The 15566-nt window shown below is 30.8% G+C and overlaps 2 protein-coding genes across 2 annotated transcripts; both read left to right on the plus strand.

Moving 5' to 3' along the window:
- The first annotated feature begins 1276 nt into the window (after window positions 1-1276).
- LOC18103103 (GDSL esterase/lipase At5g45960) lies at window positions 1277-3479 on the plus strand. The gene is made up of 5 exons (XM_006377388.3): window positions 1277-1608; window positions 1716-1846; window positions 1969-2202; window positions 2785-3055; window positions 3145-3479. Exons 1-5 carry the CDS (start codon window positions 1323-1325, stop codon window positions 3336-3338), a joined length of 1116 nt encoding a protein of 371 aa, XP_006377450.3. The 5' UTR covers window positions 1277-1322; the 3' UTR covers window positions 3339-3479.
- Window positions 3480-10807: 7328 nt separating this feature from the next.
- On the plus strand, window positions 10808-14913 carry LOC18103104 (GDSL esterase/lipase At5g45960). Its single transcript, XM_006377389.3, has 5 exons — window positions 10808-11157; window positions 11269-11399; window positions 12580-12813; window positions 14136-14406; window positions 14544-14913. Exons 1-5 carry the CDS (start codon window positions 10872-10874, stop codon window positions 14735-14737), a joined length of 1116 nt encoding a protein of 371 aa, XP_006377451.3. The 5' UTR covers window positions 10808-10871; the 3' UTR covers window positions 14738-14913.
- Window positions 14914-15566: the final 653 nt, after the last annotated feature.

Consider the following 15566-nt stretch of genomic DNA (forward strand, 5'->3'; position numbering starts at 1 on the left):
ATGCTGCTTAAGCCTTATACAATAATTATTGCCATATGTGTTTACCATCCTAAGAGACTTTGTGCCATCTATTATCGTTTAAAGAGTGACAAATTGCCCCTATGATTTTGCCTCCAGTTTGCGATCTCGCCTTCCAGTTTATTGTTTTTTAGGGACTCGACACCATCTACTGCTGCTTGGAGAGTGACAATTTCCACCCAACCTACGATCTTATCGGTTCTTCTTCCTTGGTTGTGATGAAACTCCTTTCATTGTGATGTCTCAATTTTACAATAAACTCCCTGCTTTAAATGAATTCCTTGCACATTCTAAACTTGGATTGACATTCATGTTGTTAAAGAAACTATATATCTCGATGTAAGTTTAAAAACATTTTGTTTTTTTTTTTTAAATACATGATCATGTGCGAATAGAACATGACTTGCGACCTCCCTAAGACATTTTCAAGAGAGTGTTAGTCTAGACATTTTATGTAAAAAGGGTTAGTGACAAACCTCTCTTTGGGGTTTACATGATGGTTTTTTATTTTTGAAAAACGTGGTTGATATATTTCTTCTGAGTTTTTCTTAGAGAATCATTAGGTTTTTTGTGATTTTTGTTTGCTTCTAGTGTAGGGTGTAAACCTAATTAGTATTTATTACAAAGAAAAATTTCTTAGGTTCAAAAAAAGACAACAAAGAATATATTTTATTTTGATTATAAGAATCAGAAAAAAAAAAAGGACTTTTCTCATTTCAAATTCAAATTGTTTGGATCAATAAATATTAATCTTGTCTGGCATAGATTACAGATAACTACATATCATTATTCATAATTTGAAAGCAAGATATGATATGCGAGGTAATGATGGGTTTGTAAAAGCGAGTAAGAGGATATGATATCTGCAATTGATATCAAAAACAGTCCAACGATTATTTTTACAGAATCACGAAACTTCCAATCGTTGTCCAGGTCATCTTTTTGATAGTTTACTCCAAAGTCTTAACAGTGGATATCATAGTACAGTGGTTTGTCTAACTATGATACTGTCTAATTCTGCACAGAAAGCTTTTATTTGGTAATGGTGGTTTGGAACTTCCGACAAATCAGGTAATTTTTATTTCCAAACCAACGCAACTGCAGAACCGACCAGCTAATGGTCAGATCAATCCTTTTTCTTTTTTTTCTTTTTTAAACAAGGACGTTTCTGTCAGAAAATTCAACTGGTACGTGACCCACCACTGGAATCCAAATTTATGGGAGGCCTATAAAAGGAGAGGAAAATGGTCTTATTCTTACCACTAAGCTCATCAGTCCTATTATAAAATCTACAGCTAACTTTTATGGAGAAGGATTGTACTAAACAGCATCTCCTTCAACATCTTCTTCGTCTCGTTTTCTATCTGTTAATCTTCATTCCTAATACTTCCAAGGCCCTTGCAAATCCAAGAGCTTCCAATAATTCAGCTCCGGCAGTCATAGTGTTTGGAGACTCGACTGTCGATCCTGGGAATAACAACTACGTGAAAACAGTTTTTAAGGCTAATTTTGCACCCTATGGAAAGGATTTTGCAAACCACGTCCCAACGGGAAGGTTCAGTAATGGGCGGCTAACCCCTGATTTTATCGGTAAGTTATCAAGTACTGATTTTGATGGTGAAAGTGTGAATATGTTGCTAATATATATATATACAGGAACAGAATATATAATTAATTATTTGAGTTTGTATAATCAGCTTCATATATCGGTATCAAAGAGTCTATACCTCCGTATTTAGACCCTACTCTTAGCATCAAGGAGCTTATGACTGGAGTTAGTTTTGCTTCGGCTGGCTCCGGATTTGATCCTCTTACACCAAGAGTGTCCGTACGTCTCTCTCTCTCTCTCTCTCTTACACACACACACACACACAAAAACACAAGCACGTACACAAAGCGGAGCTAAATTAAGCTTATGTTAAATCCATGGTTTCTTATGTTTTACCACAGAATGTGATCGGCATACCAAAGCAACTGGAGAACTTTAAAGAGTATAAAAAAAGACTGGAGTCTGCAATTGGAACGAAAGAGACCGAAAATCATATCAACAAGGCATTGTTTATCGTCAGTGCTGGCACGAATGACTTCGTTATCAATTATTTTACGCTGCCAATCCGACGAAAAATCTACTCCGTCTCAGATTACCAGCAATTCATCCTGCAAAAAGCCACACAATTCCTTCAGGTTTTGTATTGTGTTTACGTTCACTTTAGAATTATATTAAATTATTTTTCACCTTAAAAATTTATTTGCACTTGAAAATCACTCTACACAAAATTATTTAGTGTGATGATTTTATGAATTTCCAAACGAAAAATATACATTTTACATCACAGTATCAAATATGTAAGCAAATTGTCTTAAAACTTTTGACAGCATCACAGGATCCACAACTTGATTCCAATCCATGATCATCCCTTTACTTTCAGTAACAGATAGGTACCGGAGCTACAAAACCCGGCCTAATTTATACTTAACTCTTGTTTTTAATGTCAACGATGATAGAAAGACTATTCAATTATTTCAATACTATAAAACTAGTTAATTAATTTCAATTAATCACTACGACTAATTTGTAATTAACTCTTGTTCTTAACATTATCCTTAATTTCTAAAGACTTAAGACTCGTATTATTAATTATGGGGCATTTATCCCAGATTATCTAACCAAATTATAAGTTTTGAAATTACTGTGCTTGACAGCATATGCTATAATAATTAAGCCATGACAAATATAACTGATACTACATTATGCGACGATTTTAGGATTTGTTTGAGCAAGGAGCAAGAAGAATCTTATTTAGTTCACTACCTCCAATGGGTTGCCTGCCAGTCGTTATCACCATGTTCTCGAAGCATGCCATCTCAGAACGTGGTTGTCTTGATAATTATTCCTCCGTTGGACGACAGTTCAATCAGTTGCTACAAAACGAGTTAAATCTCATGCAATTTCGATTAGCAAATCATGGTGTTAGGATCTATTTAACTGATTCGTACATAGCTCTGACTGACATGGTTCAAGGGCAAGGAAGGTCTGGTGAGTCTATATAAAATCTCTAAAATTAAACTGAGAAATATATATATTCTGATCATGTTATTAATTTATTTTCCCTCCTCCCTTTCAAGCATTTGATGAAGTAAGCCGTGGCTGCTGTGAAACCGGTTACTTGGAAACAGCAATCTTGTGCAATCCAAAATCATTTTTGTGCCCTGATGCATCAAAGTACGTATTTTGGGATTCAATACATCCAACTGAGCAGGTATACAGCAATGTTTTTAAGTCCCTCCGTCCTATAATTGATGCTATCATCAGGGACTAAAATTCATTTATTTTTCATCATAGAGAATGTTGTGGAGGGGAATTTCCTATTTTTTCCCGTTCCTTTATGGAAATTGTATACAATCAGAAGTCATCGTGTATGACCAATAATATTTAATAGAGAAAATAACTATGCATGTGATATGTCGCCTTCCTAAAATAAAATGGTGATGGAAATAATTTCTATGGTTTTTTAGTCCTCAAACTATTAGTTTCTACAAGTGTGTCATGAGTTTTTATTATTTTGGTTTAATTCTCACCTGATGACAAAAGTGTGGTAGGAATATTGTTTATTTTTCCTTGAAAATTAAGGTATTTTTTATTAGTTTTTATATAAAAAAAACCAGGTGATTAACTGACTTTTGTTTTAATGGACATGATTGCGTGAAATTGGATTTCTCAATATCTAGTATACAATGATTCATAATTTAACCGCGGTTTAAATTTAACCTCGGTAATATGTGATGATGTGAATTGATGTAAGTTTTGTAGATTTCTCTTTGATTATTTTGGTTAATTATAACCCAATCATGTTTTGTTTTTACCAAAGAATCAACTTCATTACTATAAAATCCTTAAAAAGGTTTTGTAGACTTCGGTGTTTTAAAAAAATTTAAATAAAAAATCTTGTTTTGTTTTTATTGAATAATTTACTAAAATCCTTAAAAGTGTTTTGTCCAGGTGATAATTGAGATTTTTTTATTTTAAAATAATGAGTTTTATTTGAAAAATTAACTCAGTTAAGGTAAAATCCTTAAAAGACTTATATTATCGTAAAATTGAGGCTTCATTATTTTTTAAAAAATTATATATATACAATTGTTTATAAATATTACTTGGTTTTTTATATATATATCTTTTTTATTTTTAAATAATAAGTTTTATTTGAAAAATTAACTCAGTTATGTTAAAATCCTTAAAAAAGTTATATTATCGTAAAATTAAGACTTTACTAATTATATATATATATATATATATATATATATATATATATATATATATATATATATATAAACAATTTCTTATAAATATTACTTGTTTATATAAGCAGACTTAGAGTATGTTTGGCAGTGTGGTAGTGGTTACTTTTCAAATAACTTTTCGTGCCGAAATGCATGTCAATGCTGTTTTTTTATTTTTAAAAAATTATTTTTGACTTTAGCACATCAAAACGATCCAAATCATACAAACCATATTAAATTTTAGCAAAAAAAAAAAAAAATTGAATTTCTTAGAAACTTTCTTAGACTAGTTCAACATAACCTTAAAAAAGCTAATTAGGTTGAGTTGCGAGCTTGAGGCTCATTGTAGAAGATAGCCTAAAATATGGGCCAAAAACCCAATTTATTAATTACTATCATCTTGGATCTAATACTCTCGTATTAAAAAAAAACAAGGATTAAATCTTATCATTAGATCTAAATTTCAAATCACTGTTTTAAATAAACCCTTTACTATCCTCTGAACGACATTAATTATCAGCAAAACAAACTTAATTTCTTTAATTTCTGTACTTAATTACTATTTAATTCAGACTATCCATCCATGTTAGATATTAGCCTCTGAACGACATTAATTGATTAATTATTGTCCAATTAACTATTTGAATTAGCTCAAATTAATTAAACCCTTTACTAGTGATTTAGTCGCATATTCAAACCTTTTAATTTTTAATTTTAATTAGTTATTTAAGCTCTGTGTGTATGTTTTCCGTTAGATTTACCATAATTTGTTATTGGACCAAAGACAGCCATGTCATGATGGACATATTGTCCACTTGATTCCAACTCTACTAACAACATTATATTGGAAATAATTAAGAAATAAATTAAGAGAAACTGAAAAAATAAAGCATTAACGAAGAAGTTAAACATTGGTACAAATAAAATATATTTAACTGTGGAATATCCTAGGAAAATTAAAATAAATAAAAAATCAATTGAAATTAAAAAGAAAATAAAGAAGAAAAATACAAATTCATATTCAAATATTTCCATAACTAAAATCTATCTCCTTGATCCATCTCTCTTATTGATTACTTATTATAAAAAAAAAAGTATGCAATTAATAAGATTTAACTTTTAGTTTTAGTTGTTAATTACTTCATTTCTTGTACTTCTTTTAGAATTTTATTCAACATTATAAATTTTAAATGTATTTTACTTTTATTTATTTATTTTTTATGTTTCCAATTTCAATTTAATATATATTGCGAAGTCAAGTGAACATGAGCCATCATAATAGTAGCTACTTTCAACTAATTAAGAGATCATGGTCAATATAATAGAAAAATGGATGGAAGATTTAAAATAATAAAAATTTGAAACCAAAAGGTTTCATTAATTTGACCAAATTGTAAATAGAGATGATTCGAAAAAATTCACATAATAGTGGGGTATCATGTTATTTTAACCTATTTTTAATGGGAATATGACACATGTCAATAATATTTTTTTTGGCTAATAATTAATTAACTGATGTTCATCCAACTATGTTTTGTACTGCATTTGGGTTGGTTTAAAAAAATAATAATGTAAAGTGTAATTTATTTAGCTTGAAAAAATATTAAATTGAATTTATTTTATAATCAACAAATAATATAATATTTTTAAATTTTTTACAACTTTCAGAAAGTATTTTCCGCCCAAAATAAAAGGAAAACACTTTTTTGAAAATCAAACCAAATTTTTCTTTAACTGAAAAGTGTTTTTCGTTGACTAGAAAGTGTTTTCTGTTGACTAATTTTTCTAATGGCAGACAAGCACAGGAAAGTTTGGAAAGTGAATTTTCGAAATTCACTTTCCGGAAAACAAATACATTCTAAGTTACAAATACAAATGAATGGTTTAAAATAGTATAATTGGGTTAGTTGATGAGTTCATTATAACCCTTCATGTGGAGATGTTGATCTTACTAATTTAATAAAATAGTAAAATATAAAAATCTGTGTGTCATCTCGTTGCATTTTTCTGGTTCTAACCTAATATATATATACCTAATTTTTGGCCTAATGGACAACAAGGTAGTCCTAAGTTCAAAGATCACTACTGCTTTGCAAAACAGTATTTGATTTCTTCAAAATAATTCCACGTTGCTTGTCTAGCTTAATTTGGGAGATGAAGTTGCTTATGGTGGTGGGTTTTTAGGCAGTGAGCAGACAAGGAGATGGGTGAAAAGAAGTTCATTAAAAGGATATAGCTGCCAGTTTGTTTGTTTGTTATAAAATAAATAAAGGATCCCTCAATCTCAATGTGCCAAAGAGTTGGCCAATTGGGTGCGGTGTGATGGTAAGTGAGAAAATGGAAAATGGTTTGATTTCCACTACAAATCTAATATTTAATAGCGATTCCTACTATGGAGGGAGATATCTTGATCGAGCTAAGAGTTAAAAACATATAAAAAAGAATTATTATGTAATTTTATAATAATTAAAAATCCTAACTCATTTTTCAAAGATTATTAGATAAATGATTGGTTATGTCAAATTTTTTTTATTATACTAGACATTTAACTAAACTAATATATATATATATATATATATATATATATATATATATATAGGACTACGTAAATAAATTTAAGATAAATATTGAGATCTCTTCAACAATATAAGCCTTGCATATCAAAGCCACAACATGTGTTTTATTTTTAATTGTTTTTAGGTTGAACAAGTATTTACATGGAATTAAATAAATATTTTAAATTAAAAAAAAAAGAAAATAAAAATATAATTAGACTGAATGTGCAATCCATAACCTCTCGAATGGATACATCCATCTATACTGGACATAGCCTACAACTTTTGCCTCAAACGGTAGATGTATGGAGTAGATGCTTCATTGAGTCAATGAAAGATGGAGGGAATATCATCTTAATTTTGTAGATTATCTATAAGATATTCATTTCAAGCTTGTCTAAAATGACTGATTTTTGTGAGTGCATCCCATATCCTTTTTAGCATTAAATCACGGTAAGCTATTGGAATGAGTGTTTGCATAAACATATGGTATTTATGAATCTTTATTCCATATAATCTATCATCCTCTAAATTCACCAATCTAGATATATTCAAAGAATATCTATCAGGAAAATGCAGACTCTTAAGTCATTGGTAGACAAATAACTACATATTCTTATCCAATGTGAAATTGGCTTTGGACTTTGCAACTTGTGACTCATCATAAACCAATTCTATATTTTTATAGTAATAAAACAAAAGTATATCCATTATAGCTTTTATGTTGTCCTTTATCTTTCATTTCATGTCCATCACTGTGTTAAAAATATTTTCAAACACATTATTTTTTATATGCATGACATCTAGATTATAGCAGAGGAAATTAGTCTTTCAATAAAAAAAGCTCTTAAAAAATACTTCACTTAATCCAATTGTGGGTCACATCAAAACCAGGAAACTTCTGCTTTTAGATTGAAAATCAAATACAATGCTCTCGTACTGTGAGACCATATCATATAATTCTTCACCCAACTGTATCAATGGTGCAACACCCCTTTCAATTATACCTACAAAGAAGTCCTTTGTGTTCTTTTTGTACTTGTGATCGGTTGACAAAAATCTTTTTATGACAATTAAAAAAATGTTTTACTACCATTTGTTAAGGTGAATGTCTTATTATTTTCTATACAATATGAACATGTTAATTTTTCATGCATGCTCCAACCAGAAACCATCTCATATGCAGGAAAATTTTGTTTCCTCGAGCATCATATGTCAAAGTCCTGGATGACCACAACTGCTTCAACTTATCAGTAAACATTCAAAGACAAACATTTATATTTCTATCTAGACTATTAGGATCGGGTTTGATGATAGATAAAAACATGAACTCCAACCTTATACACATCTCCAATGACAAGTTGTGAACCGTGAGTATCATCGGCTAACAAGAATATAGTGTTGCAAATGACCCCAATTGATTGAATTCATCTATACATAACTCAACATATATGTGTCTATGGTCTCATTAAAAAAAAAGGATGCATCTTATTAAATTATTTCTAAGTTTAACCATCGAAAGGATGCACAATACCTTCATCCACTACATCATGTGAATGTTGTCATGTTATGTGCTCAATAGTTTTAGGAGACATGAATAACATTTGAAGTCTAGAAGTTATAGGGAAGTATCTCATTTTTTATGTTTAACAAGAGTCCTTCGCTTGCTAGTTATGGGCTTATACCGAGCAAGCCTACAGGTTCTACACTCGGTCAAATCTGTATTTTCTAGATAGTACAACATGCAAAAGTTTGGACACATGATAATTTTCTGGTATCCTAGGCCAAGGGTTTCATCATGGTTTTAACAATATAAAATTTCTCTTCCAACTAAATCCTTTCAAGTAAAATCCTTCTTGCTCATTCGATGATTTTATTATAACCGGCCTCACTTAGCCCATGATTTGACTTGATGGTGAACACCTGTACAATGACCGATAATTACTATGATTTGTGCATTCATCCTATAATGGTTTATTGGAAGCTTTCAAAAGATTAAAAAAAAAAACTGGTTATGTTTGCATTTGGTTTTTCATCTATAATTGAACATTAACTTGCATCACTTTGATTTGTTCTCATTACATTTATAATCATACTCCTATAACGATTATTATTATCATCTACAACTCTATGCATGTTGCTAGAATTATAAGTTCACCTAACCATCTTTTCTACTAAGGTCTCGTAAGGAACATATGGTTCTTTGTGTGCAAACTAACATAAGTATTTCTCTTTGAACTCTTATTTAGAAGATGCATCATAACAATATCTAGATTAAAAAACTTTTTATTTTTACACATCTTACATGGACATCTAATACCGCCTCCACTAATATTTTTCGGGTTAGATACTGTGTAATTAATAAAACTCTCAACTTCATTACAATAATCCATCATGCACAACCCTTCAGGTGAAACTCGATACATCCAAGAACGATAATTCATTACTTATATGAAACTTATATAGAATATTGATGACAACATGCATTAATTAATAATGTAAACTAATAATTTATCGGTACCCAACTAATTAGCTATCATCGGTTTAACTCAAACTTATTCAATCTATTTTAATACTACCCTTAAATCATTATTAGTTTTCTACAAAAAATCATATTCCTCTAAATTTATCAAAATTTTCAACTTAACAATAAAATTGATAAAATGTGAAACATACATATTAAATAAGTCATTATTTATTTCATTATAAAACACTTAAGTTACAAAATTAAACTCAATTTCATCAAATAAAAAACAAAAACAAATTTTCAAAATCTCAAACAAACCGTAACATGTACAAATCATACATTCATACAACAAATTTCTATGGAAAAAAAACTATAATGCAAATAAACACACAAACAAACAACATATACTACATCAAAATGCCAAAAACTTTAACATTTAAAAAATGAGTTACAATAAAAATAGGTAATTTTGTTTACTTGATGTGGTGAATCTTAAAAAAAAATTAAAGCAAAACAGGGATGTTGACAGACTGAGTGTTAGAGTGGCCGGATTTGTGATGATGAGAGCTTAACTTGTAACAAAATGTTGGAGTGTTATGTGTTGTTTTCTGCAGAATAAGAAGAAAGAAGAAGAAAAAGAAATTGGGGAGGGGGGTGTCTGTCATATCATAACTTAAATATTATTGATAGATTCACCGACGAGCATTAACGTCATGAATATTACCAAAGTAATTTCATCTATAATAATGACATGTTATTTTTCTTTTTCTTTTTTCATTCCTTCATTTCCAACTATAATTCCCACAATGTACACCGCCAGAAATGTTTTGTTGGTTAATACTGAGAGAAATAGCGAGAAAATATTTCATCGGAAGTAATTGTTATTTACCGACTGGTTTTATTCTATCAATACTTCCGTTTGAATTTGAAATTTTTTTGATAGTATCTTTTTGACATTTATTAAATTATATAATTCTCAATTTATTTTATTATATATAAATAAAACGTGTTAACATACTTGCACATTTATTTTATTGTGTTAAAAAAAATTCAATAGAGATACTATAATTTAAATTCATTTTATTAATCATTGTCCCATGTCATCATAAAATCATGTAATTTTTATTTCCAAACCAATGCAATTATAGAACCGACTAGTTAATAGACATGTCATTTAGAGATGATTGAGAGTGTGATAGTGGTTGCTTTTCAAAATGCTTTTCGTTTCAAAATGTATCAAAAAAATATTTTATTATTATTTTTTAAAAATTATTTTTGACATCAACACATCAAAACAATTCAAAAATATTAAAACAAAAATAAATTTAAACTTCTATGAAGCATGGTTTGAATCTCGTTACCAAAAAAAAATTCACTTAGAAAAAAACAAGGACGACGTTTCTGTCAGCAAATTCAACTGGTACGTGACCCACCACTGGAACCCAAATTTATGGGAGGCCTATAAAAGGAGAGGAAAATGGACTGATCAATAGCAAGCCACTAAGCTCACCAGTCCTTTAATAAAATCTACAGCTAATTAATTAACATTTATGGAGAAGGCTTGTTCTAAACAGTATCTCCTTCAACATCTTCTTCGTCTCCTTTTCTATCTGTTAATCTTCATTCCTAATACTTCCAAGGCCCTTGCAAATCCAAGAGCTTCCAATAATTCAGCTCCGGCAGTCATAGTGTTTGGAGACTCGACTGTCGATCCTGGGAATAACAACTACGTGAAAACAGTTTTTAAGGCTAATTTTGCACCCTATGGAAAGGATTTTGCAAACCACGTCCCAACGGGAAGGTTCAGTAATGGGCGGCTAACCCCTGATTTTATCGGTAAGTTATCAAGAACTGATTTTGATGATGAAAGTGTGAATATGTTGCTAATATATATATATATAGGGAACAGAATATATAATTAATTAATATTTGAGTTTGTATAATCAGCTTCATATATCGGTATCAAAGAGTCTATACCTCCGTATTTAGACCCTACTCTTAGCATCAAGGAGCTTATGACTGGAGTTAGTTTTGCTTCGGCTGGCTCCGGATTTGATCCTCTTACACCAAGAGTGTCCGTACGTCTCTCTCTCTCTCTCTCTCTCTCTCTCTCTCTCTCTCTCTCACACACACACACACACACACACACACACACACACACACACAAACACTCAGCATATTATCGTTGCTATTTACTTAATGTCTCGTAAGAATTTTAATGGAATAAGACTAGGAGATACACATATTGATAATTAGGATATTTAAAATCTTTAATGGCTAACGCATAAATATTCTGGTTTTCATTTGATAGATGGATCATTGTTAGGTAGCTATAGATACTATCTTTGTGTGGATGAATTTTGTTTTCTTAGCTTACGAAAACACTTCTGAATCTGGAATGATTTTGATTTTTGACGTTGCTGTTATGTTTCTTTCTGGCTAGGGAGATGTATCAGGTCTCAAAATATGAAAGTTCACTAGGGCTCCTATAATTAAGCATCATTAAAGAGTGCAAATATACTTGTAGAAACATCAGAAGAATTAAGCAACCAATAGGCATTACCTTGATCCCTTACAAAGCATGGAAATGAGGTAGGATCAGATTCAATCTTCGTGTGTCTTAGATGCATGATTTGGGTTTGATTCTTATATAATTTCATATATGCGTCAAAGAATAATCTTAATCCGATAGCTTAAAATGTTAAGTGGGGTCTTAGGATATGATTTATATTATCCTTTAACATATCCTCTCAAGTGAAAGTTCTATGAACTTAAAACTTGCACAAGCTCATACTACCTTATGAGATAGATCATATTGTCTAGATTTTAATAAATAAATGAGGATGGTGAGTATTAGTGAGATTCAAACTCATGACTGTTAATTCGGTCATCAAGGTTTTGATACTATATCAAAGAATTATCTCTATCCAATAGTTTAAATTGTTAAATAAAATTTTAAAATATAAAATATAATTTATATTATTTTCTATTGATGATGACACAACATTATAACGAAGTAGTGGGCCAACAGACAAGTAAAGAACTTGGAAAAAAAACGTGTGAAAGAGAGAGAGACATTGATAATTGATTAATAAAAGGAAGTATTGGTAGGTGAGAAATTAAAATGAAGCATCTGCCGTGATATAGATAGATCATGTTGTCTAGATTTTAATAATAAAAAAAAATTATGCTGCCTCTAGTTTATATGTTATCCATTTGGGAGCTAAATCAAGTTTATTTTCTTATGTTTTACCACAGAATGTGATCGGCATACCAAAGCAACTGGAGTACTTTAAAGAGTATAAAAGAAGACTGGAGTCTGCAATTGGAACGAAAAAGACCGAAAATCATATCAACAAGGCATTGTTTATCGTCAGTGCTGGCACGAATGACTTCGTTATCAATTATTTTACTCTGCCAATCCGACGAAAAACCTACTCCGTCTCAGGTTACCAGCAATTCATCCTGCAAACAGCCACACAATTCCTTCAGGTTTGGCTCCATTCATGGTTAATCAACTTATTGTTATTTCTGATATTTTAGTTTATTTATTTGTTCACTTATTATTTTTATTATTTTAAATGCCCTATTAGCCCATTGACAATCTTATCCGGTACATGATATTGACGTATAGATATAATTAGCTAGTTAATTGATATTTATTATAAATAGTTCGATGCTACTTTATTTTATAAAAGGATTTGTGTCCATTTGGGTCCGGGTAAGGAAAGCCTTCCACAAATTTGTGAGCAGCATCTTTATTATGATCCAAAAGAAAAAAAATAAAAGAGCTGCACATGTTTGTATTTACTGTCATTAAACACCGTGCTGGCCATGACCTGTACATGTTTCTTCTTGTGGTGCAAAAGCTTGCGTTAGGGAAATATGCTGGTTCTTCCCTTTTATTTATATCATGGGACATTATTAACGTTTTGTTTAATATGGGTTTTCAAATTTATTCAAGTCAATGCTCAGCTTTTTAATTTATAAAAAAAGAACTATAAGTATACTTGATTAGAAATTAAATAATTATTGACTTAAGTTTAAAGTTTATCATAGAATTGAGTCGAATTTTTTATTTTGATTTAATCAAAATTAAGCAAGTTTTTTTTTACACTTCTGAATTCTAATTTATATTATATTTATTGTTTAAAAATTGATTTGAACAATTCTTGCTCAATGTACTCGCTCCTAACTTAAAATTATTTTAACCTCTTTTATAAATTGTTTATGAAAAATAACTTATGAAATATAATTTAATTAAAATTAAATATTATACTTTAGAGGTCATGTTAAACAGGTTTTAACAATTAAGATTATTTAAGTTGAAAAGGAAACCAAAGTATCAATTAATGTTGTAACACTTGCAAGAGTTTTTTTTTCTATTAACGTAGATGTCCTGGTTAGTTTGTGTATATCTCGATTAATTTTACAAACTCTAAAATTATTGAATATGTAAACTTTTAGTGATTCTAAATTTATAAAATTTAAACTGATATTTTTTAAAAAATACATTTAAAACCTGATAAGAGAATTACATCCCTGCGAGTGTCTTCCAAAGATGAGACTAGGAGGTCCGCAAGAACCACAACATTAATTAATCAATTCATTACGCTATCTACTAGCTAGCCCCTTCGCCAAGCTATCAGCTGTCAGCTTTAAATTGGCATAAATATGGGGCATTTATCCCAGATCATTAATTACCCAAATTTCAAGTTTTGAAATTATTGCGCTTGTATGCTATAATATTTTAGATTATAAAAATATTAAGCCATGAAAAATATAACCGACACTACATTATGCGACGATTTTAGGACTTGTTTGAGCAAGGAGCAAGAAGAATCTTATTTACTGCACTACCTCCAATGGGTTGCCTGCCGGTCGTTATCACCCTTTTCTCGAACCATGCCATCTCAGAACGTGGTTGTCTTGATTATTTTTCCTCCGTCGGACGACAGTTCAATCAGTTGCTCCAGAATGAGTTAAATCGCATGCAAATTCGATTAGCAAATCAAGGTGTTAGGATATATTTAACTGATGCGTACAGTGCTTTGACCGGCATGATTCAAGGGCAAGGAAGGTCTGGTGAGTGTATATAAAATCTCTAAAATTAAACTGAGAAATATATATATATATATATATATATATATATATATATATATATATATATATATATTCTGATCATGTGATTAATTAATTTAATTTCCCCTCTCCCTTTCAAGCATTTGATGAAGTAAGCCGTGGCTGCTGTGGAACCGGTTACTTGGAAGCATCTCTCTTGTGCAACCCAAAATCATTTGTGTGTCCTGATGCATCAAAGTACGTATTTTGGGATTCAATACATCCAACTGAGCAGGCATACAACAATGTTTTTAAGTCCATTCGTCCTATAATTGATGCTATCATCAGGGGCTAAAATTCATTTATTTTCCACCCCAGAGAATGTTATGGTGGGCAATTTCCTATTTTTTTCCGTTCCTTTATGGAAATTGGACACTCGGAAGTCATCATGTATGACCAATAATATTTAATAGAGAAATAAACGTGCATGTGATATCCGTCTATCAATAAAATAAATACAAATTATTCAAATCTCCAAGAACATACGTAAATTTTACTTTCCTCGGTTGCAAGGGTTGCTAGAATCTTGTAATGTCATGCTTCTAGAGAGAAGATTTCATATTAATGTCAAGAGATCGATTGCTATGGTGGTTCAATCTATGTTCGGGTCTCTGTATTAATTTCCATAAGAGTGGCTTGGTGGGTGTAAATGTGGATGAGATGTTCATAGTAGGGATCTCGGGTGTTCTCAAATGCAGAGGCGACACACTACCAATTAATTACCTAGGCCTTCCTCTTGGCTCCAATCCTAATAGGATTTCCACATGGAAACCTGTGCTCTCCAAAATTCATGGGAGACTTGGCTCTTGGAAGGGTAGGTTGTTATCTCTGGCTGGAAGAGCTTGCTTAATCAAAAGTGTGCTAGCTGCTATCCCACTCCATATGTATCCTAAAGGCAGTAGCTCATCAAATTACAGCAATACAGTCTCGATTCCTTTGGGGTGGAGGCATTGATAAGAGAAAGATCCATAAATTGGCTTGGAAAACTGTGGTCAAAGAAAAAGATAGGGGAGGGCTTGGTAATGGGTCTGTCTTGGCAAAAAAAATAAAGCTCTCCTTTTTAAGTGGATTTGGAAACTTGGTTGCGATGACAAGGCTAGCGCTGATTTGATTAGGAAAAAATA

Source organism: Populus trichocarpa, chromosome 11, assembly GCF_000002775.5.
Source record: "Populus trichocarpa isolate Nisqually-1 chromosome 11, P.trichocarpa_v4.1, whole genome shotgun sequence".
NCBI lineage: Eukaryota > Viridiplantae > Streptophyta > Magnoliopsida > Malpighiales > Salicaceae > Populus > Populus trichocarpa.

Coding starts and splice junctions, on each gene's coding strand:
- LOC18103103 (XM_006377388.3), top strand. CDS start 1,323: ATGGAGAAGGATTGTACTAAACAGCATCTCCTTCAACATCTTCTTCGT. Junction 1,847..1,968: donor CTCTTACACCAAGAGTGTCC/GTACGTCTCTCT, acceptor GTTTTACCACAG/AATGTGATCGGCATACCAAA. Junction 3,056..3,144: donor TCAAGGGCAAGGAAGGTCTG/GTGAGTCTATAT, acceptor CTCCCTTTCAAG/CATTTGATGAAGTAAGCCGT.
- LOC18103104 (XM_006377389.3), top strand. CDS start 10,872: ATGGAGAAGGCTTGTTCTAAACAGTATCTCCTTCAACATCTTCTTCGT. Junction 11,158..11,268: donor GCTAACCCCTGATTTTATCG/GTAAGTTATCAA, acceptor TTGTATAATCAG/CTTCATATATCGGTATCAAA. Junction 11,400..12,579: donor CTCTTACACCAAGAGTGTCC/GTACGTCTCTCT, acceptor GTTTTACCACAG/AATGTGATCGGCATACCAAA.